The sequence below is a fragment of the Hippoglossus hippoglossus genome, chromosome 3 (assembly GCF_009819705.1).
Source record: "Hippoglossus hippoglossus isolate fHipHip1 chromosome 3, fHipHip1.pri, whole genome shotgun sequence".
NCBI lineage: Eukaryota > Metazoa > Chordata > Actinopteri > Pleuronectiformes > Pleuronectidae > Hippoglossus > Hippoglossus hippoglossus.
This window is the reverse complement of record NC_047153.1, coordinates 6,299,151-6,322,100: the sequence shown is the minus strand read 5'-3', so window position 1 is coordinate 6,322,100 and position 22,950 is coordinate 6,299,151. Positions and strand designations below refer to the sequence as shown.

At 40.8% G+C, this 22,950-nt stretch overlaps 1 protein-coding gene across 1 annotated transcript in view; it reads left to right on the top strand.

Annotated features, from left to right (window-relative positions):
• LOC117756165 (A disintegrin and metalloproteinase with thrombospondin motifs 7) overlaps nucleotides 1–22,950 on the top strand; it is a 67,171-nt gene that overhangs the window by 14,655 nt on the left and 29,566 nt on the right. Inside the window, exons 3-9 of the mRNA XM_034576539.1 lie at nucleotides 128–311; nucleotides 811–1,007; nucleotides 4,327–4,410; nucleotides 5,262–5,383; nucleotides 8,644–8,793; nucleotides 12,963–13,106; nucleotides 19,102–19,246. Of these exons, the coding sequence (XP_034432430.1) occupies nucleotides 128–311; nucleotides 811–1,007; nucleotides 4,327–4,410; nucleotides 5,262–5,383; nucleotides 8,644–8,793; nucleotides 12,963–13,106; nucleotides 19,102–19,246 (1,026 nt within the window). The remainder of the gene's footprint in view (nucleotides 1–127; nucleotides 312–810; nucleotides 1,008–4,326; nucleotides 4,411–5,261; nucleotides 5,384–8,643; nucleotides 8,794–12,962; nucleotides 13,107–19,101; nucleotides 19,247–22,950) is intronic.

Sequence of the window (22,950 nt, the reverse complement as noted above, 5' to 3'; positions counted from 1 at the left end):
AAAATAAAATTATTGAGCTTTTTTTTTTTTAATAGCTCAATATTTCAACAACTTCCTCTGCGATGATCCGAATCACACGAGTTGATGAAATGTTCAGATTCTGACTTGCAGCCTCTCTTTCCCTCAGACAGGACTGTTCAAGTTGTCCGATGAGGAGTTCTTCATTCAGCCTCTGGAGAAGTCGAGCGAGGAGTCGACGGTGACGCAGGCCCACGCCATCTACAAACGCCACGCCCCCCCTCCCCCCCGGAGTCCACTCATACAGACGATCTCAGGGAATCAAGCTCTCAACGGAACCTGCGGACTCAAAAGTAAGTAACTCGTCTCTACAGATCATGACTCATAATACCCCGAGCGCTGAATGAACAGGGGGAAGATGATTATGACTGATTAAAAATGTCTTGTCACTCTCATGAGTCGCTCCCCAGATAATATGCAGAGGTCAGAAGAATAAAAACATTGGGATTTAATAGCTCATAAATATGACATTTAAAATTCTGAGATGGCTTAATTGACCATAAAAGAAACATGATTATCCTGGAGAAATCAAGGAGGAGATGTGCTTTTATATCGGCAATATAACTTTTGGAACTGGCACAGCTTCTATCTCATGAATCAGTCTTGATAGATGGAGGGATGGATGGATAGATAGATAGATAGATAGATAGGGTCCATGTAGAGGGGCCTTGATCCTATATAAAAATGTATAGACTGTATATGGAAAGTTAGAATCATCCCTGGTTTGTCCTCTGTAACGACACACTGTGCCGCAGTCAGGTTGAAATATCTATTTCTTTCTGCCGTCTCCAGATTCCCATCAAAGTTTTGAAGAGCTGGAGAGGCAGCGGGAGCGGTGGGAGCGCCGGCAGCAGAGAAAAAGGAGAATCCGTCATCGCTCAGTCAGCAAAGAGAAGTGGGTGGAAACGCTGGTCGTGGCTGACCCCAAAATGGTGGAGTATCATGGGAGCAAAGCTGTGGAAAGTTACGTCCTCGCCATCATGAACATTGTAAGTATGTCTAGTTTTATATTTGTATGTGTCATCACACCAAATAGGAATTTATAACTTAGCTAAGCTAACTGTTCCCCTGTAGCTTCATATTAATGAATTAATCTTCTCATCCAACTCGGTAATGAAGTTGTGAAAGTTTTCCATCACTCATAAACATCAAACAGAGCAAATGAAGAAGACGTCTTCGTCACATATATCCATTGTGTATCCAGTTACAGCGCGTCTGAGCATCTGCCCAGATGTTTGGATGATAACCACAGATGCTGTTTATGTTATTGTGACCAGATCCCAGTTCAGTTTTTCCTTCTCCGTGTTACCAGACGCAGGATTAAACTTTTCTCATCTTTTCTTTTCAACCATGACTCTCAAACCTTTGTAGAATAAATGTTATCACAACCTCCTCACTAGGGGTCAAGTAGACAAACTCCTTGTCTGTTATTGATTAACACATGAGTGAGTTTTTTCCAAAATACACTCGTGTGTGCTACTGGAGGACAGAATATCAGGAAAAGGAGTTCAATGACAGAGGAGCCCACGGATTAACTGACTCAACAGACAATAATACACAGAGGAAGCAGCCGTAAATTCCCACATCCTCTCCTGCTTCTTTTTTGGATTCCTTTACACTGCATCTTTGAACTTCCCAAACAATTCAGCTTTGTGAAAACGGCATGAAGGGAAACGACCTCTCACACGTGTCCCAACAATAAGTAATGGCATCATCTTCCTCAGCCGCCAGCTGCTCCATTGTTCTGTCACAGGCGCTGTTTTAAAACAACTTACAAAAGCTTCATATTTTATATATATTTATTCTGTTTCTCTTGATGCAGCCATGTGTGTGATTTGCACACATGTCACAGCCAGGAGAGTGGATCTCAGCAGAGAGAAAGTGGAAACCGTTTCCCCAAAATAGCTCCTGACTTCCTTTCACATGGTGATCTAACGGTAGATGATTGTGTTTCCTCTGCCATATTTATTATTATCACTGTGTTCACAAACAAGCCGACCTGCAGTAATAATAGATGCAAAGGGAATTGAATAAGGAAAATTGAACCTTGGGTAGATTTGTACAGTGTGTGCAGCTCAAGCGGGAACATGTGAAACTAGCACTCAGTAGAATGAATAGCTTCACCAAGGCCACACAATCATACATGTCGGTGCAGAAGCTTAAAGAAAAAACAGAACAACTCATCCGAACAGCAGGAAAATGTGTGATTTGTTCCATTGAGATCCGGAAACTCTTCAGAAAAGTCACAAAAACATAAACGTATGAATCCTGGTGGAAAGAATAACGTCGCACATTGTTCTGAAAAGGAATAAATCAGGAACTTTAAATAGCCGCAGCTCCGTCTCATTCACAAGATAATAAAAAGAAAGAGAAAAATGGAAAAAGAGTCTCAGGGCACATTTATTGTTACTGATAAGGTTTTTAAAAAATTGCTGCAAAGTTGATTCACTGACAAACTGCACCAAAAACACGTGGTGCTACGATGAGAGATGACGGCTTTAAACCGAGTTTTCAATGAATTCAGTTACAACTCATACAGAAGGTTTAGGATCTGAATACAATATAATCTGAGTGTTGCTGTTAAAGTTAATTTAATTAGATGCATTGGTTATGAACAGTTTTTTAATGGAGTTGCATTCGGTTGTACACATGACAGGAAACAAAACAGACGGACAGGTGCTCGTCATACTGTTGTTTTTGAAAGTGGGTGAACACTGCAGTCGTCCTTCTTCGTGCATCTAAACGTTTGTAAAACTCAAACACATCGTCATTTATCCATGACATCACCTCTGCAGATTTGTGCTCCAGCTCCACCCGTGTCTATAACTTCAGCTTTGCTTTCAGCGAGTGTGTGAATGATCACAGGCTCAGGGCTGCCAGTCCTAATATAACTGTTCTGCTAATAAATACAAACACACTACTTCTCTGAAATCAAATGTTTTTATAAATCAATCAATCAGTCAGACTTAATTGGTACGGCACAAAGGTCTTTACAGAATAAAGCACGTACAGAGCAAAACAATATTAACAGGGACTGAGGAAATGCAATCCTAAATCTCTTCAATTTGAAATAAGGAAATGGCAGGTTAAAAACAAAAGATTCAAATGATAAAGATGAAATAACAAAATGCTCCAACAGGATTAAATAAAGCTCTTTAGATATAAAACAGTTCTGAGAAAGTAAATAATTCCTTATGCACACCAGAAGATTTTTAACTGATTTTAAAAAAGGTGCAGACCAGAGACTAAATGACTGATGCAACAGATTTTCATTATTTAAATATCTCTCTCTCTCTCTCTCTCTCTCTCTCTCGCTCGCTCGCTCGCTCGCGCGCAGCATCTGTTGAAAATGATGCTCGTGTCTCACATCCATCTCATCAGCGCGAGTTCCTTTCTCCGTCGACCTTTGTTTCACGGCTCTCACTTCTCATCTCTCAGTGTGTTGAACCTCGATCCTTCTTCCTGCTCTCCACTAATCAGCTGCCTCCTGCCCTTAAACAAGCTGTTCTCTCAATCTGTTCTCAATACGCCGCCTTCGCTCCAAATCAAGTCACTGCCGAAGCTGAAAAGAGACTTTATTTAAATGCACTTTTTAATACTCTTGTTCCTCATTAATGTTCTGATGTTTGGGATTTGTTGAAAGGTTAACTTCATAAAACGTTTTGACATTCGTGTGGTATACTAAAAAAGGATAAAAGGTTTAAAGGTCTCAACGGTTTTCTGCCTTTCAATACTCTGCAGTAACTAAACAGCTCTAAAAGCTTTGATGTCGAGCGATTCCACGATATGAAACCTCTGAGGTTGTTTGCTGTTCACGTTCCTCTGCAACAAATTTCTCTCAACAACTTCGGGTCATCTTGAAAGTGGCATACATGGAATCAAAAATATCCAGACAGAAGGAAAAAATGTTTCATTCACTGTTTGGTTTTGAGTGAACTTTGAGATGTTGTGTTTACTCGTGTCCGTCGGCTTTGAAATGGAAATCCAGCGCTGACATGTCACACGAGCGAGTAACACCTCTGTTATATAATATTTTCTTTTCAAAGCGATTTTTCTACACAGAGAAGTTTTCTCTTCTTAAATTAAAAAAAGTAATTAAAAATTTATGAATTTTTCATTTCATTTTTAAATTCATTCATACATATTTGATGTATTCCATATCTTCTATCTCAGATAACTCCTGGCAGCTGCCTGCCTTGATTTATCGCACCATATAGAAAGGCCTATAATATGAAACGCATTATAGATCAAGTGTCATGAGCAGTAGGATCTGTGTAAAATGTCTAACCACATTTTCTCCTCTTCCAGGTGGCGGGTCTGTTCAGAGATGCCAGTATCGGAAACGCAGTCAACATTGTGGTTGTTCGCCTCATTCTTCTGGAGCAGGACGAGGTAAAAACATATTTGTGTATGTTTATCAAACTGTGGTTGATTCATATTTTGAAAGGATACAGAACAGAGTGTGTATGTGTGTAATAATAATCGGACGACACAAACCAAAATATTCACACTCAAATCACTAGATCTTTGGTGCATATCCTACTTGGATATGCACCAAATTGCGCACCCTCATAAATAACAGATTATTAATTATTTCCTGATAAATCAACGAAAATGTTGAAAAATCTCGCTGCGTTAACGAAGGTAGTAAAAAATATATATAATCCTGATCCAGATCTGCACCAAAATGTAATGGGTCCTTCCCCGACTCATATCGCATTCTCCCACCAAGTTTCATGGTCATTCGTCCAATCCTCCTGCTGACGAAAACAAAACCTCCTCAGCTGATTTGATTAACATGTAATTCATCTGAGTTGAATAAAACATAAGCTTAAACATAAACACCCTAAACTCTCCTGACAAACAAAAATAACACTCGGTCGCTTCCACATATTCAATAAAGCCACAAATCAGCATAACAGCAAAGATAGAAACTGAAAAGCACATGTGGAGAAAAACATCCTGGAATATAAAGTCCATCAGCAGCAATTTACTGCAGAAAACAACACAGTCGTGTATGATGCCATTAGCTGAGTTCCGCCTGACCCACTCAAGGGTTGAAAGCAGCGACGATGCAATTGAAGCGAAAAGGCTGTTTCTGTAGCTTTTCCTATCGTATAGACATGATGTTTAAATCTCCAGCTGCCAGATCTGTTCACTCTGAGTCAAATTGGCTGCAATTTCCTTTTCTGACATGTTAACTGTATGTTTTCTATCCTTCCTGTCACGGCCGTGGACGACAGGACGAGTTAAAGATCACGCACCACGCCGACAACAGCCTGAGCAGCTTCTGTAAGTGGCAGAAGAAACTCAACATGAAGGAGGAACACCCGCTGCACCACGACGTGGCCGTTCTGATCACCAGGTAACAAACACACTCACTTTACCAGACTCTCTTAAACTCAGTTGTTTCTGTTCACACGGCTGCAGAGAGAATTAGAGCTGCGTGTATTTCTATCAGAAACCTTTTTACTTTGTGGACTTCTGTGCCCTCGTGTCAGCAGCTGTAGTAAACTGCAGAGGATAGAAACCAGCAAAATGATGCTGGACGCCTCAATAGTGGAACTGCAGGTACAAGAATGAATTTAATCAAGTCCAATTAATCATCCAAGGAGATGAGTCACAAAAGACACAGTGTGATTCATTCATACGGTTTGGAGCCAAACGATGACATTTCTAGTATCAAAGGGAGAATAAAAAACAAAAGGACACGTAGCTTTATATTCTCTCAGAGCACGACGGCAGAGTTCCATCTCTAACCTGCACACAAAGACTGAGGAAATGATTTTCAGTGAAAGATAATTATCTCTAATAAACGTTTTATGTTTTCACCCGTGTCAGTTGGATTGTTTTTTGATGCAAGATTCCACAAAAACAACTTAACGGATTTCCACGGAACCTGGTGGAAGAATGTGGGAGGGGTCAGGGACGAGTCCATTAAAGTTTGGTGACGATCCGGATCAGGCGGCGGATCCAGGAGTTTTTTTTCACTTTCTTTAACATTTTAAAGGCATTTTTTGACACAATTTCACTGTTTCCCAAGTGAATAATTAATAGATCATAATGAAAAATAAAATCAAGTGTATTTAGGTAACTGATATCTATGAGTGTGGAGCTGGATTGAATTGAAGGTGGACTGTCGGGCCTCGGTGGAGGTGTGAACTCTACTGAATATCTTTTTTAGTTTCAACTGCTTTAGTTTGTGCAGGAGATATAATATAAATATTCCCTATAGCTTAAAAATACTCATATATGAAACATTTATCACACAGCCTAAGGAAATGATTCTCTGTTCTGGATCCCACTGAGATATTCTTTTGGCTTTTAAATGATTGCTCTCTCTTTCATGGCCTGCCAGTAAAAACCTTTCACTGATCATCACAGGGCTCCAGCTCCATATGTCCTGTTTTTCCGAGTATATCTGTGAAATCTAAGGAAACCTCAAGTGAACCTCTTAATGACGGCTTCATTCTGCAAACTCTCAACCTCGGCTGCATAATAAGGGGCTGGAACAACACAGACTTAATGGATGATACATCACCGAGGAGGTAATTTTGTCGGTGGTGGTTTTTGTTTGTTAGTTGGCAGAATAACACAAAAAACACTCTGCAGATTTCCATGTTAATTTCCTGAGGGCTTGGGCATGACCCCAGGAAGATCTCATTAAATTCCGGTGAGGATTCAGAGTAGGTGGCGGATGCAGGAATTAATTATCTCTCTCTCACTCACTCACTCACTCACTAAATATGTTCAGTCTAGAGGCTGACAAACAGAAAGACAGGCTTCATGTTGTGAGTGAAGCAAGCTGTCCGTTTACTGGGATATAAAGACTTTACACTTGAACCTAATACAGCCGACACATACATGTGGCTCTGAGAGGAGATTTATCACCTTGTGATTTGGGCCGAATGCTGTTTTGTTCACCTCAAACTCAAATCACTGAACTTTATACCTTCATAAGAAGTATAAATGTAGGTCACCCATATTTGAACTGTGCTCGGGGCCACCCAGGAGGAATTTCAGCTCTGTTTCAGTCACACATCTCGAGAGTGTTTGACGGGACAGATACACGTCTATTTTAACCAATCCAGCTGTCCATGCAGAACATGTCAATACTCACGCTGTGGTCATGCCATACGTCCTGTGTGTTTGCAACTCAATACTGTCCCTGAACATATCAAATCAAGACCCAGATGGAGGAGTGAAGCTGCTCCTGCTTCACCTTCTGTACAGACATGGTGTCAGAGCCCAACTTATGCATGTAGTAACGGGCATTAAAAATGGAAGTTACTCGGAGGGTAAAAATACACCTCGAGTCAAGTTAACATGCTCAAAGCACGAGTGAAAAGTGAGCCGCTGCGTGTGCTATGCTGTCAGATTGTTTAAAATAGAAGTTTCTGTTCCTCCAGCTGTGGGTCGAGGGAAGAGTATCGGGGTTGTTGTGTTTTTTTTACTTTTGCATTTCAAGAATGAAGTTGAAATGTAAAAAAATAAAGTCAAACTACATCAGAGAAGATTACTTTGCATTCTGAGAATAAAGTTGAAATGTGTGAGCTGCCGGTGTTCCATGTTTCCCAGCTTGTCTGGTTTCTACCTCTGATCAGATGCAGTTTTCAGCACAGTATTCGTACCTAATGCTGATCACCACACTGTGTTCATGTGCCAAACGAGACATATTGTACTTGTTACTAAAACTGATTTCATCTGCACAAGGCATTTTCGAGGACAGACATTTTTACCCACATTAGTAGTGACCTCCATCACGGAGGTTATGTTTTTCGTCTGGTTTGTTTAGGTTTTGTTTAGCAGCATTATGCAAAAACTACTCAACTATTCATCCAATTTCTATGAGATGTTTTGGATTCAAGGAAGAACTCGTTCAATTTTGATGTGGATCACAACCCCATTAATTAAAATTCACCGGTTTGTTAAAAGCTAAAAGTTTGGTTTATTTTTGTTTTGATATATTCCAGTCATCTGTCTTTTGGACTCACCTCAGATAATCCTCCATCACTGTCCTCCTCTTCCTCCCTGACGGACACTTCACAGTTTTAACAGTACATGTGGTCAAAGTAGCATTGATTTGCCACATGACTCTGCACAGCCTCTGAAAGTGTCTACAAGAGAGACATCTAGATCCTTTTATATTAGTCCTGTAGGTTGTGAGGTGAAGCCGCCACATCAGACTCGTTCCTGCACATTTAAAGGACGAGGTTGCTGGTTCATGGTTTGTTCCTCCTCACCACTGATGACTCAGAGCCACTCACCAGCCTCGTTGATTTGGAGAGTTTGACTCAGTCGTCAAACCAAAACGTTTTGGGCCTCGTAAAAGTCGCTCTGCTCTTTTCCAACTTTGCTCCATCTGACACTTTGACAGATAGAACCAGCTGTTCACTCACCATTAATATATCTCACATCTGTGCTGCTGTTAATTAATATGAATGGATTCATCTGTTTGTCGGTGCTTTCATTTTTATATATAACAGGAAATTATTAGATTCACAACAAATACATTTTTTATCTCTCCTCCGTCTCCTCGTTTCTTTTCTTAATAATCTTTTATGTTTTGTCCTTTCCTGTCGTTGTGTTTCAATCTGACCAACTCTCCACCTTCACTTTTCGTAGGAAGGATATCTGCGCTACCATCAACATGCCCTGTGAGACTCTGGGTCTGTCCCATGTGGCCGGGATGTGTCAGCCGCATCGCAGCTGCAGCATCAGCGAGGACACGGGCCTCCCGCTCGCCTTCACTGTCTCGCACGAGCTGGGACACAAGTAAGGTTAACCACACATACCAACACAAACACACACGTCATCATGATGCAGGTTCAAATAATCAGCAGAGAAAACTGGATGATTAAAAACTCACATTTAAAGGTCCAGTGTGTAAGATTTAGGTGAAAATGAATGTAAAATAATCCCAATAGTTGTTTTCACTAGTGTTTTTTAATCTAAATTGTACAAATTGTTGTTTTCTTTACACTAGAATGGTTCCTTTATATTTAAATACTTTATATTTAAATACTTTATATTGACATCAGGAGCAGGTCCTCTCTACGGAGGCAGCCATGTTTTTTACAGTAGCTCAAACTGGACAAACTAAACGCCTTTAGAGTTTTTATAACAACTGAAGCTACCACAGGTTCTCTATCATGTTTGGAAGGGGGGGGTAATTCAGCTGCAACACGACACTTTACCACTAGATGTCACTAAATTCTACACACTGAACCTTTAAATGAACTAATGCAACTGGTTGTTAAGTCCTGCACATTGGTCCTACACCCTTATTTTACTGTTGTTTAAACTTATGCCCCATGGCTACTTACATGATATCATGAAAAGAGGCTGCGCCTAAAGCTACATGTCCAAGAAACAAGTCTTCATCATCATCAGTTGATGATTAATGAAGCCGACATGGAAATAAATGTAACGTTGCTCTTGTATTGCACCAAGAGCCATTTATCCTGAGTGAAAACAAATTCGACGATGTGAAATCTCAGTGTTCTTTCATTCTATCATAACTTTGTTTGGCCTCAACTTTTACAAGCAGTAGATTTAACTTCCGTTGTTCATATCTTCAGACAGTATGTTTTACTCTAATCGCTACAGGAGAAGCTTTTAGGATAAGGGATTGAGTTCTTGGCAAACGCACTGCTTAGGTTGCTGGAATTAAAATGATCCCAATCCAATATAAAAAAGGATAGATACTCATGCTCATTCAGTGAAGAAATCCAACACCATTAAAATATTAAAAAATCCCTATTATTGGTGGAGGATGAAATATCTTTTATCCTGTGTTATGCAAGGTTATTACTTCAGGGAATTCACAGACAAAACTGCAGTGATCTGGAGCTAAAGCGCTCAGGGACAGTGTTTATCTGCCATTTCTCAGGCTCTGCAGTGCATCCACGAGGCCAGAGGTCTGGGCTTAATCTTTGATTCTGGTCCATCACCAAATAATGCAGTCAAATCAGGAGTATTGCCCAGATCATCCCTCTCATTCACAAAGTCACAAACCCTCATTCTTTGCACAAATCAATCAACAGCCTTCAACAAAACACAGCAGCTACGGGTTCTTACAAGATTTCGGAAATATGAACGTGTCACACTCGCTCTGTCCTCGTTGCACTGAATCGTGTTTCTTTAGAATTCCTATTCTATGTTTTTAAACCACTGGACCCTTACGCCTCTGCTCGTGCACTTGGACGTGCTCAGCAGCTGTTGCTCTCGGTACCCAGGGCAAGACTAGAGACTCCGGGTGGTGGGGCCTTTCCTGTAAGGGCTCCTGGACAATATCTGTCCCCTTTTGTCCTTTGTCCATCAGATAGGCCACCTCAGTGTCAACTCAGGTTGATTGACATGTGAGCTACTGCTTCATGCTGTACTTTATTATTATTATGTTAAAGTTGATGGGTTAAATTCAGTTCTCTCTTATTATGCATTGAAGCAAATGTTCCCACAGGATCAGTTATTTTCTTCTTCTGCATTGTGAAGTAATCACCTGACAGTGGTGTTCATTCCAGATAAGTCTACCTCCTGTAACCTGTGTCATCTTCTCCTGTCCGTGGGTGTTTGAATTCACAGCAGATAACGAGGAGTGTGGTGGTTACAGAACATTTTCTGCTGCTATTAAAAGTTACAAGTTTAAACTTTTCTCTCTATCACTTTGGTTTATTAAAACTTTGACCTGTTTTCTTGCTTGTCCATCACATTAAAGTTCTGTCTGTCTGAATGTATTGAAGTAGTTTAACTGAAAAACACGATAAGGTGTATGAAGGTCTCCTGGTTATAAATTAGCCTTCTGTTTCTCATTAATACTGTTTTTATCCCAATGCGTTCAAGCCTCTTCTGAGAAACACATCACTCAAACAAGAGTTTTTGAGACCTGCCCTAGCAAATTATATTGTAAATTACCTGTTAATACGAGAATATAATTAATTATATGACTTGGTTAAAGTTGTTTGGCCTGTTTGATTTAAAAGCACATGATGTTTCCTGGTAAAGATCCAGTTCCTCATGTGTTGAACCAAACCAATAAAAACAAACTAATGTTCCATAGTAACCATTAAACTGAGAACATAGCGATGCTCTGATAAACTAATACTGGAGCTATTTATAATGTTTATATGGGAGGAAGCAGTCGATTGGAGGAGATGGGGGGTGGTTTCCATTTGACTGAAAACACCATGTGAGTGTTAACATGATTATTGGACTGAAGAGAAGTTCAGCAATAACCATGTCTTATCTGGGACAGGTTAAACACAATGGTGCTAATATACAGTCACATTCTGACACGTTCATTATTGCTGTAATACAAATGGGTTGAATTATCTTTTAGAAAAATAATGACCAACGTTGTTTGATGCTGCAAACTACACATTAGGTTGTTGATTGAAAGTCTTCGACCTGTTATCGTAAATTAAAAAAACTGTCACAGAGACAGTCCAGCAACTAAGCTGCGTATTGTTTTCGTAGCTCGCTGCATTTATAGACCTGATGTTGAAAGTATTTATCCGTAGCTTACTCACAGTTCTGAAGTCCCAGAGCTGAACACCTTACTCGTAAATAGAAAAATGCAATTAATAGACCCGGCACGCTGTATTTTTAATTTAACTTAATTTAAAAAAACTGTAAAAAGCTAAACATTGTCTCTTTTTAATCCATCAGTCCGTTTATATCTCCATGTATCTGCATTCTCCTCAGACTAACTGAGCACAGAGTGCGGTTGACAGCTTCATTGTATTTGTTCATCTTGATTGTTGAGGTGCAGCTGAGCCCATAAGGCGCTCAAGGTATTGACAGGACGTTATTGTCCAGCGTGTGTGAGCATGGTCGACTGCAGGTCCTGGGTAAATAGTCAGGGTGTTTTTTTTTTATGTTGAATGCATGAACAGGTCCCAGACTGACAGGAGCCCATTGTGCATGTACAGAGCATTTCCTCCTGTGGCCATTCATGAATGACGAAGTTTCAACGTTCAGCAGTGTGCAGGAACTTTAATAAAAGGGGGAAATGTTTTTTAATTGGAGTCCTTCACTTTCATTCTTATTTCATCAACTACTTAGATTTAAAGAGGAGAAACATGATGGAAGTGATTCAGTGTTTACCGCACTGAGGAGCTTATAAGTGCTTGTAGCAGGTAATACTGTAAAGGGGCTAATTTCTGTATTGGTGTTGTAAAACTAGTGAAGTAATGCAGTTGTAAATAAGCAAAATCTAATCCAGATTCAAAGGCGAGGGTAACTAGCTGCGAGCGGGGCTTCAGAGAGCAACTCTGTGATTTAAACTCTGGAAACAGCCTTTAACTGAGCATTACTTTACGAATCCAAGTTTAATGATATAACCAAACAAAAGTTGCTATGTCCTTCAGGTTAAAATGTGAAATGTGGGGAAAACAAACACAATGTTAATCTGCCGTTTTTATCAAGTGTCGAAATATCTCATTGTACGTCAAAAATAAAATAATAAAATATATAACAAATAACAAAAAACAACTAGACCCATGTTATATATGTTGTTGACTTGTGTACTTACATTGTCCAAAATGTTCAAACTCTGCAAAATCCCTAATTCTATTCAAGGTTATGGTTCATTTCACTTTGGTCGCCTTTTAATTTGGCTTTTTTCTGCTATAAATTGTGGGTCAAACAATTTATGATGAACGAAAAACACACACGAGCCAGTTCAGCCAATCAGCATTTTTATTTTCTTCAACTGTAATGGCTTGCGATTATTCATCCAATGTTATGTATTGAACAATTAAGGACTGAATTATTCTGCTTGAAACCCTTAAAAGTTTTCTTTCTAAAAACATTTAATAATGATGAAAAGTATTATTCAAGTCCAAAAGTTGGAAGGTTTATAAGTGTTTTGAAGTGTGTGTTTCCGTGTTGTACCCACTAACTTTAACTGCCCTCTCTGTGGGGTTTGTGCTTTTATGTCACAGCTTTGGGATTCAGCATGATGGCAACGGTAATGACTGTGAACCCATTGGAAAACGACCTTTCGTCATGTCTCCACAGCTCTTGTACGGCACCTCCCTGCCCAGGTGGTCGCGCTGCAGTCGCCAGTACATCACCCGCTTCCTTGAGTGAGTGTCAAGCTGCTACTCTGCTATCTGACGTATATGACTCTGATTGTGTTTGAAGTTCAAGGTTTTAAGTGCACAGACATCCTTGACGCATTCATGTACAGATCACAAAGGCACCTGGTAACCGTACTATACATAGTGTACTGTACTGTATGGTGATTCAACATGGGAGCACAGACCTGTCATCTCAGATCCCAGCCGACGCTCTCCTCATAATAACTTGTCCAAATGCAGAGGATGGATGTGGGGATATGCTCAGAATATGTTCCACACTTGGATTGATGTATCCCCGGTGTCTGGGGTTACATCAATCCAACTTTTCTCCTGATACAGATTCTTGGTACGTCATGCTGTTAGCCGGCCTCGTGCGTGCTCGACCCAGACGCCAACGTTTTCCTGTTTTTGTGAACGCATCTGAACCGGAGCATTTCCCGCTGCTTTGTTTATATGTGAAATAAAAACTGCAGAAAAAATGTCTGCATCTAATTTTCAGGCATCTTCCAAAGTTCATGTCTGTAAAAACAATTCCTGCCATTTTCTTTCTGCACAGATCAAAACTGACAGGCTCAACTATAAACTGTATAGTTCCAACCACTATGAACCATTTGCCTTCATCAAACTTTGTTAATCGTGTTGTAAACTTTCATCGATGCAGTGTTTCAACAAGCTGCATGTGGCCGGTCAGAATCCACGGAGCATCAGCTACACGTGTTTTAACTCTTATTTTCTGGCGTTGAAGTCGTGTGTTAACAAATAGGAAACTTCAGGACACATTTGGCAGATGGAAGGTTTGTCGGATTTTAAGGAGCGTAGACAGTCTAATTATTTACCTGCTGAGACTACACACAGACAGGACTGTATAGTAAATCTAACACTACATGCCGTGTGTGTAAGTGTGTGTAAGTGTATGTGTGCAGCTACTGTGAATCTCTGTGTCTGAAACATTTCACCATAATTGCCCCAGTTCCTCAGCTCCGAGCATCTGGAATTCATTTAGTGGGTGTTCAGCCACTCGACAGCTTTGTAGCTTCTTGACTCAACAAGAAGAGAAAAAGGGCTGCGGGGAGATATTTACACTCGTGGGAGTTTGCAACACAAAGGCCGCTGGTCTGTGTGTTTTGTCTCTGCTCTGGTAATTATAAGGAGACACAGAGAGGCCTCAGTGCTTAGAGGCATCGTATGCCAATGATTTGTAGATTTATCAAAAGGAATTTGCTCTGACAATATTACGTTGGACTCGCTGATTCGATTTTGAGGTTGTTGTTGTTATTACTGGTGAACTGAAATGTTTTGGAGGGGTTGAGTCAGGGCTGAGGGGGGGGGGGGGGCAGGGAGGAGACAGACAGATGAGGAGCGGGGCAAGGCAAACAAAGTGGAGGGGCAGAAGATGACGAGGCGCAGGCAGACACAGGGGTGAGCTCAGTTCAGGGGAACAGAAGGTTCTGAAGGCTGAGCTTCTCTTAAGCTTTGGTTATATCTTGGTAAACTGAATAGTCTGAGTCTAGAGATTACTGGAGTCTTGATTCAGGGTCTTTACACTGTTGGTTTGTGAATGGGCTTTAGGTGCACAGGTGGAGGGGCAGCAGGAGGGAATCATCAGATCGCCACACACACACACACACACACACACACACACACACACACACACACACACACACACACACACACACACACGTAACCAAAAATGTATTCCTAACCTAAACCAGGGCCAATTCATACCTCAGGACCTCAGAAATTGGTCCTGACATAGTGTTTATGCTTAAAAAGGTCCTGGAAAGGTAATGAAAACTAGTACACACATACACATTAGGTAGAGATACAAACTGTGGACAAACGAGGAGGCAGGAAACAGGAGGACACAGGAAAAGAGGAAGAAGTACGAAGAGAGAGGTTGTCAGAATTCAGATTTTGTGGCTATACATAAAAATCATGCTGAGATAAATCACATGTTGAACACAATGAAAAATACCAGTGGTTATACTGTTGCCAACAGATATTGTTATTACAGTCACACATAAAAAAAGAAGTACTCCACCCACTGCTCAGCATTTATTAGCTTTAATAAAATTAAATGGACAAATACGAACAGGAAACATTTCATTCTATAATAAATTAATTGACTTCTACCTAGAGCCGTGCAGAGAGAGGCTTAAAATACAGGATCCGCTTCACGGTTGTTTCCTGTATGAACACTGACTGTAGCTCATGATGAGGTTAACAGGCTCTCACAGTCAGAGCCTGTGTTCAATCCCTGTTGGGCACAATCTGCATGTTGGGAGTTTTAAAGTGAATATTAATGACTATGAGATGGATTGCTATTAAATTTGGTCATTTAGAACTCATGTTCCCTACAGGTAATTCGATTTTTTTTTTAATCTCACCACCGTTAATCTACCGCCACCATCGTGTCCACATTGTAGTTTCACCTGCGTTCTTGGTGCATATGCAGGAATTCATTTTCACTTTCTTTACATTGTGTGAGAGGCAGTTTTTCCATCATTCATTGATTTCTCAGAGTAATTCATGGATCTTTATGAAAACTTGACATGCTTAGGGGACGGATATTTATGAGTTTGTCCAGTTTGGTGCAGATCTAAATATAAATCTGGATTGAGTGAATTTAAATGAGGTTTCATTAGGGGCCTGATGGGCCTTGACAGCTTTATGTGCTCACTGAGTGCCATTAGTCCCTCGGCAGATCTGTAAGTGAAAGTCAATAACCAATAATCGTCAGACAGCATGTTCCACTGGTCTGTGACTGACGCAGAGACGGGTGATTGCACAAATGCACAGCGTCAAAATGGTGCGATTAAAATCTATTGTGGGAGATATTCTGTAGGATCTGATTGGCCGAGGCTGTGAACACAAAGGACCAAACCAGTTGACGTTTCACGAATCAGACTGTGAATAATCCAAAATTCTTAAAGCTCAGAAAGTTGTATTTCTCCAGTAACTGTACACAAGTGTAGCTTTAGACCCTCAGTCTTGTTTCCTGGTGCAATAATGAGTTCATTAGTGTTAATGTGTTTACCAGAGCCACAGACAACTTTGACTGAATGGAAACGATAATTAAAATCTGTTCATTTCCGACAGAACTCAGACCCCAAAGAGAACAACTGTGTTAACTGTGATCCAGAATAATTATTCAGATATTCTTCCATATTTTGGCAAAAAGGAAAGTTATATTTTTGAAATGAATACTGGACTAATCCATTTCAGTGGCTGGGGTAAGATAAACATTGAAATGAAAGGAGATAGTAAAAACATGATACCGTCTTCCCACCCCTCCCCCCCCTCCACAGCTTGCTGGTCCCTGCTATTACTTCGTCTCCCAGTATCCCGTCTTCAAACCTCACCCTTCCCACTCCAAAACCACTCAAATTTGCATTGATCCATTTCTTCACATGAGACTTAACAACTGATATCTGTCTTCCCATCTCATTCCTCTAAATGCCAGCGTTTGCCCCCATTTTCTCTGTTTTATGTCGCTCGCTGACCGAAGGACAGAGCCTCCATTGTGCCTGGCTTCAGTTGTTGCCGCCGGCCTCGGCTGCTCGCGCTGCTTCAGATGTTCGGTCTGTAGGTGTCGTTTTATGTGGAATGTAGAGGGTCACACTGAGACGAGCGGTTGAGATGTTATCACAGAGCCACTCTTTAATCTGCAGAAGACAATTGCCAGAAGGGCAAAAGGGTAAAAAAACTGAGATTTCACACATAATGTAGCATATGATTGCAGTTGCTTGAGAATGTATATATATAGATCATTTTTGAGAGTTAATTAATCGGCGTAAACACTTCCAGGAAGGCTAGCTTCGACAAAGGCTGCAGTAAAAACCTAATTTGCCCTCTGAGCTGCTTTTCAGTCCAGGGCCACTCATGGAGAACATTTTAATTGCTGCTGTTCAGTCGTCATTGTGAGGTAAACTTACATCGATGATTTGTTGTTAAACGGAAACAATCGGCCTTCCTATATTCTTAAATTTTGACATGTCTATTTATTCTTGTTTTTGTATCATTACGTTAACTCAATGAGGGATTTTTTTCTAGAGATTTTACAGAAATTTAGAAAATGTAATTTGCATTAAATAGAAAAATGTAAAATGTTTCAACATAGGACATTTCATAACATATAGGAAAAGATGGTGACGTTTGAAGGGCCTACATGAGTTTGACGATGAATTGCAAGCCGCCAGCAGATGTTAGAGACCTATCATCAGTCATGTACCTTAGAACTATCAGGTGTTTCAGGAGACACCTTCTTCTCAGGCAGACACACCACAGGCTGATCAGACCTGCTTGTGAGTCCCTGACATCTTGAGTCTCTCGTTCTGCAGTCGGCGATGTTTCCTTTTTAATGTTTGGGGCAGATTCCAAAGCTGTTTGAGCAACTTGATGGTGGATGTTGCAATGAAGCCCAGCTGCAGCCAACCTCCACGGGGCGGACTATTGCTCTCCAGCCACGTTGTTCTGCCTCAGATGACATAGGTCTGGTCTTTGGGTGGTGGTGATAAGTCTTGATGGGACCGTTACCCGCTGGCCTACATCCACCAGTATTTGTTAATCTCGGGCTCACTCCAGCTGGCCTTCTCCTGGTCAGTGGAAGAGGTCCTCTGTTTCACTGTTCCCCTTCTCGGGCATGAATTATTTATACTGTGCATGTTCTAAGAATATAATTCAAATTTTATATTAGCGATGGAGCAATGGAAATGACTGTGTAATGTGAAAGGAGTTGCTTCTGGAGACAAACCCCTGACTATAGAATGCGTCTTCCTCTTCCGCCAACTGTTGAAAATATTCCAGATCCGGGTGAATTTCATGTCTGTTATTGGAACATGATATAGTCAAAATGTAGATTGTTCCAGGATTCGGTTTATGACCTGCAAACTAATGATATTCGCTGATGCACTGAATAAAATATATATTATGTAAATGTTAGCATGTTGGATTTACTGTGAGGTTCTTACCTTGCTGATGTGAGCATTTGCCCTCACAGCTGCTAGGACGCTCTACAGCTTCCATCCAGATGGTTCTGTGCATGTACTTAGTGGATGAAATAGACTCACAGTGTTTTCAGATGTCAGACTATCAGGTTGCAATTTAGCTGGAAGATTTGCAAACGCTGCAGCGGAATACCTGACTGCAAGGTTTACAGTGCAACAAGACAAATTCACCTTAAAGGTTCAAAATGCATCGACTGATCTACAGCGTTTAACTTCACTCGACTCAATCTGTTGTATTGGACGTTTCGCTCTGTGATAAGTAAGACGTTTTATTCCTCCAACATATTTTCCGATCTTGACGCCACTCTGAATAAGAGCAAAGTATCTGGATATAAAATAAAAGCATGAAAGCTGAACTCACTCTCCATCAGCGCATAATTTACAAAGAGGATTTCTATCATCATCATGGATTAGTTTTGCTACTTTCAAGGAAATTTGAAAACCCACTTATCCTTGTCATTAAATTCCACTGCACGGCCGACAAGTCTGTTTATGCAACCAACGTGTGAAACCAGCAATTCATTTTCCTCAAAGATACCATCATGATTAAACGTACTGGGAGGACAGCCCTCGCTTCATTATCACTTCATAACTAAAGGTGCAGACGGTCTTTGTGGGAGAAGACCGACTTATTACACAGAAGATGTTATGTATGTGTGCACACCTGCATGTGATGTTGTGAAAACCACTGTTTGTGATCAAAATGTCCAGGATCCCTTCAACCTGGTCGTGTAGACAGTGTTTTTCTTTAGTGAATATGTGCAGCACTAGAGCGGCACGTAGGGCAACTCTATCTCTCTCCGTGTGTGTGTGTGTGTGTGTGTGTGTGTGTGTGTGTGTGTGTGTGTGTGTGTGTGTGTGTGTGTGTGTGTGTGTGTGTGTGTGTGTGTGTGTGTGTGTGTGTGTGTGTGTGTGTGTGTGTGTGTGTGTGTGTGTGTGTGTGTGTGTGTGTGACCAAGAGATCTTTATATATGTGCTCTTCCTCCTCCTCACAGTCGTGGCTGGGGCTGGTGCCTCGACGACGCTCCGGTGAAGGACAAACTGACGGTGAACTCGGTGCTTCCTGGGGTTCTGTACAGCGCCGCTCATCAGTGCCGGCTGCAGTACGGATCTGGGTCCCTGCTCTGTGATGACATGGACGTAAGAACATGCAATATAAATCAAAAGAGCTCAATGCATCATTATGTGGACCCGAGATGTCTCCTGTTCTTCTCCTCTCTGTACTCGGCAGTGGCAATTAGCTGTTTTGTTCAGTTTTTCTCTCTCACACACGCGTGCACACACACACACACACACACACACACTAACCCTCACATCCTTGAGCCGAGCGTGTTCTCGTAAAGTCCCTTTTCAGCCTGTTTTCTTCGCATCATCACAACCTCATTGTCCCGTGTTCCCATTCTGTTTCCATCCAATGCTCTAGCACATGCACTTCTTACAACGCACTACGTTATAAGAACTTATAAAATTGTACGTCAGTCTGCACTTAATAACCCTCACTAACAAGGTGAAAATGTGCACTTAAAAATGAAAAAAAATAGATCCGTTGCTGTGAGACTGCAAAGTGTGTTCAGGTGCATCCGGTTTGCTTGAATAATAATTAAGATTTGTGGTAAAAGAAGTTCATTGGGTTTAGTTCAGAAAGACACTGGTCCTGCCTGAAGTGAAGCATGGTGGGGTTTTGCATCATGCTAATAGGTGCTTGTCGGAATATTGGTCTAATTTTATGGACAAAAATGTAAATTGTATCAATTTCTGATGAAATTCAAAACACGGTAAATTGTGCACAAAGTGAAGGGTTTTTAATCACAAGCTGAATCTACGGTATTTTTTCATTAATCACAAGAGACCTGAGAATTGGTCTCATGTCTTTGATGTTCAAATCAAGGCCATTTTTAAGGAGAATATTAAGCAGAAATGAAAAGCATTGGGTTTGGGTGAACGTTTCCATCGTTACATGGTCGTGATTTGTCGTATTCCAGTGGAAGAAAAAACCCTGAAATCGTTACGTTTGCAACATCTTAACAAACCTCAAAACAAACGAGTATTCAAACAAATAGGAGCCTGAGAAAAGAGTTAATGAGACATAATTAGTTATCGAGTCATTAACACCTTCAATATCCTGAAGGAATCCAGGACACTAGTCTTCATAACTGCAGCATAAGTGGATCCACTTTTGCATTGATTCTTCACACATGGCCTCTGTGCAATCTGTCCACAACCTGCTCCACAGTAAATAGATTATTTCATATACTCTGGGACTGAGGGAGTCTTTTTTTCTTTTTTATTGTGAATGGACAGTGTCAGCAAACCTGCTGCACAGCTTCTTCACCCCTTGACTCCTCAGTCAGGTTAAACCTCCACTCACCTGCTGAGCAGCTCCACACACTCATCCTCCTTTTATCTGAACCAGTGTCAGTGTCAGGTTCAACTGCTTGTTGCTCCTCTCAAATGTCTGGATTTAACAGACCCTCATCTTATAATGGTTCTATCCATTGTAGAGCTGACCTCAGTCCTCTCAATGCTTTTCTGCCATGAGCCATTCATGAGAACATTAATTCAGATGACACTTCAACAGCTCAGTGTGACCTTTAAAATGTTTTAACTATCAGTTATTATAACGTCTCACAATCTCACCACTGAGACTAGTTTTATGAACCAGAGAGGAGAAGCAGCGCTGGTTGTCGTGGGAACGTCCACATTATAAGAGCAAGTGGAAAGACAGCTGTCATCGAGGCAGAGACATGGCGTCTTTTAAAGACTCTATGAAATGCAAATACAGTTTTCCAAGTTTTTATCCTGTGTATCCCGTTATTCCTTCTATTTGACCAAATATATGTTTTTTAAAAAACAAAAAAATTTCAAAATCCAGTATTTTCTCTTCCTGCAAATAATTTTTAACTGTTTGATGACTCACTAATTTTGCTTCGAATGAAAATCCACTTGCATCTTTCAATCTAGGCCTGAACATGCATTGCCCCGAAAATACGATTCAATCATAGTTGTAGTCGTCCTCCGTCTCATCCCCGCCTGACTCACGGTTTCAATCTGCCGGTGTAGGCTGAGGTGCACGCTGGTGAAGTAGATCCACCTCAGAGAGCAGGTGATCCTCCCAGTTGTCCCAGTTGAGCTGCTGTCAAATCTGGTGCGGAGGCGTTAGGAACATTCAGCGCCACTGGTGACTGGACTTCAAATACAGGGATAACAGCAGGTTCTCAGACGCTCTCTCTGGGGAGACATTTAAAGTGCAAGCGCTTGTTCTCGCACAGTGAAAAAAGTTGTCCAAAAAAAACTGAGCTAGGGTGAATTTTTTTATCACTGGCTCCTTTTCACTGATGAAAAGGTACAGAAATGCTCGGACATCTAAGCCTTCCAGCAGATTGACTGAGACTGAGAATTAGTCTGTGTGTTGGGATTTGACAAGTCAATCTCTGTCAAATCCCAACACACAGGATTTGACAGAGATTGACTCCATCTTTTCTGGGCAATTTGAGTAAATACGTCGCACATTTGATTATCTATTCAGTTAATTCCTGGCTCGGAGCTGATATAAATAACTTATATACAATCACAACATCAAACCATAGCCACAGGACTGGACGGACAGAGACCACACACATTCTCGTTTCCGGCGGCAAGTTTAATTTCTCAAAGTAACAACAAAGCATCTCTATGAATACAATTGGTTTCGTGCAGGTTTTACAAACATCCACGGGAAAGAAAAACAAGAGAGGTGCTTAAAGTTTTATAAAACCACCAGACGGCCGTTCTGAATCACAAATTCTCACCGACATGGTTTTTCTTGAAGCACATTTATAAACTGCCTCAGGTTTAAAGTTCCCTGTGGACCTTTCTTGTAAATATCCACAGTAATGTTAACATTCAGTGTTGCTCACATGGTGCAGACTAATAACACTGTGAATACATTTCTCTCTCTCTCTCTCTCTCTCTCTCTCTCTCTCTCTCTCTCTCTCTCTCTCTCTCTCTCTTTTTATATTGTTTTCTCAAGTCCTTGATTACATCAGCTTGCAGCCTTTTTTCCCTTTTGTGAAGTGAAGGGATGTTATTTTCATTTGATAGAAGGGTTCCTCTTTTACCTCCATGTTTGCTGCACTCCACAGGAATCTCATTTGCTGAAAGCTGGTGCACAGAAACGGGGCCAAAGTAAATGGATAAAAAGCTTCACGTTTAAAGCACAAAAGCAGAATTCAGGATTTTGAATTGACCATCGTGAAGCTGATGCATGTATCAGTTAGACCAGTCAACAGCCCGCTCACCCACTTCAGGCATTTGCTGCCTGTCGCAGCTTAATGGACTTTTAAATGCATTAGTGCTTCACCATTAAAAGTGCGCAGAATGTTATATCTGTACAAAGAAATGGTGCAGAGCCACTTAAAAAACCTTTAAAGCTTCAAAAGCATCAGTTGCATTCGGCCTCGTTCATTTTATTGAGAGTTTAACCTTTTCCACTTGGCTACATCCGACCCCAGAAAATGTACAAAGTTAATTCCAAAGGATTGTGATGGATTTAGTCCGTAGGTGTTTGTGCTTATTAAACAGTAAACACAGTGTTGTGGTGCCGCCTCTGGTACAGAAGTTAATGCTGTTTTTCCTGTTTCGTGTGAACCACCTGCTTTTAAAAACCTCAGATTAAAGCCCCGCTTCTTCATTGTAAAACATTAATAATTTACTGCAGCATTTGAAATAACTTCAGAGCTTGTTACGCAACCTATTCAGGTCTTTTGGGGATGTTATGCTTCCTGGGGAAATAAAAAAGTAATAATGGTTTGTGGAAAGTTAATGTAAATTGTACTAGAAGTCTGATAGGCCCCTTCATCATCATA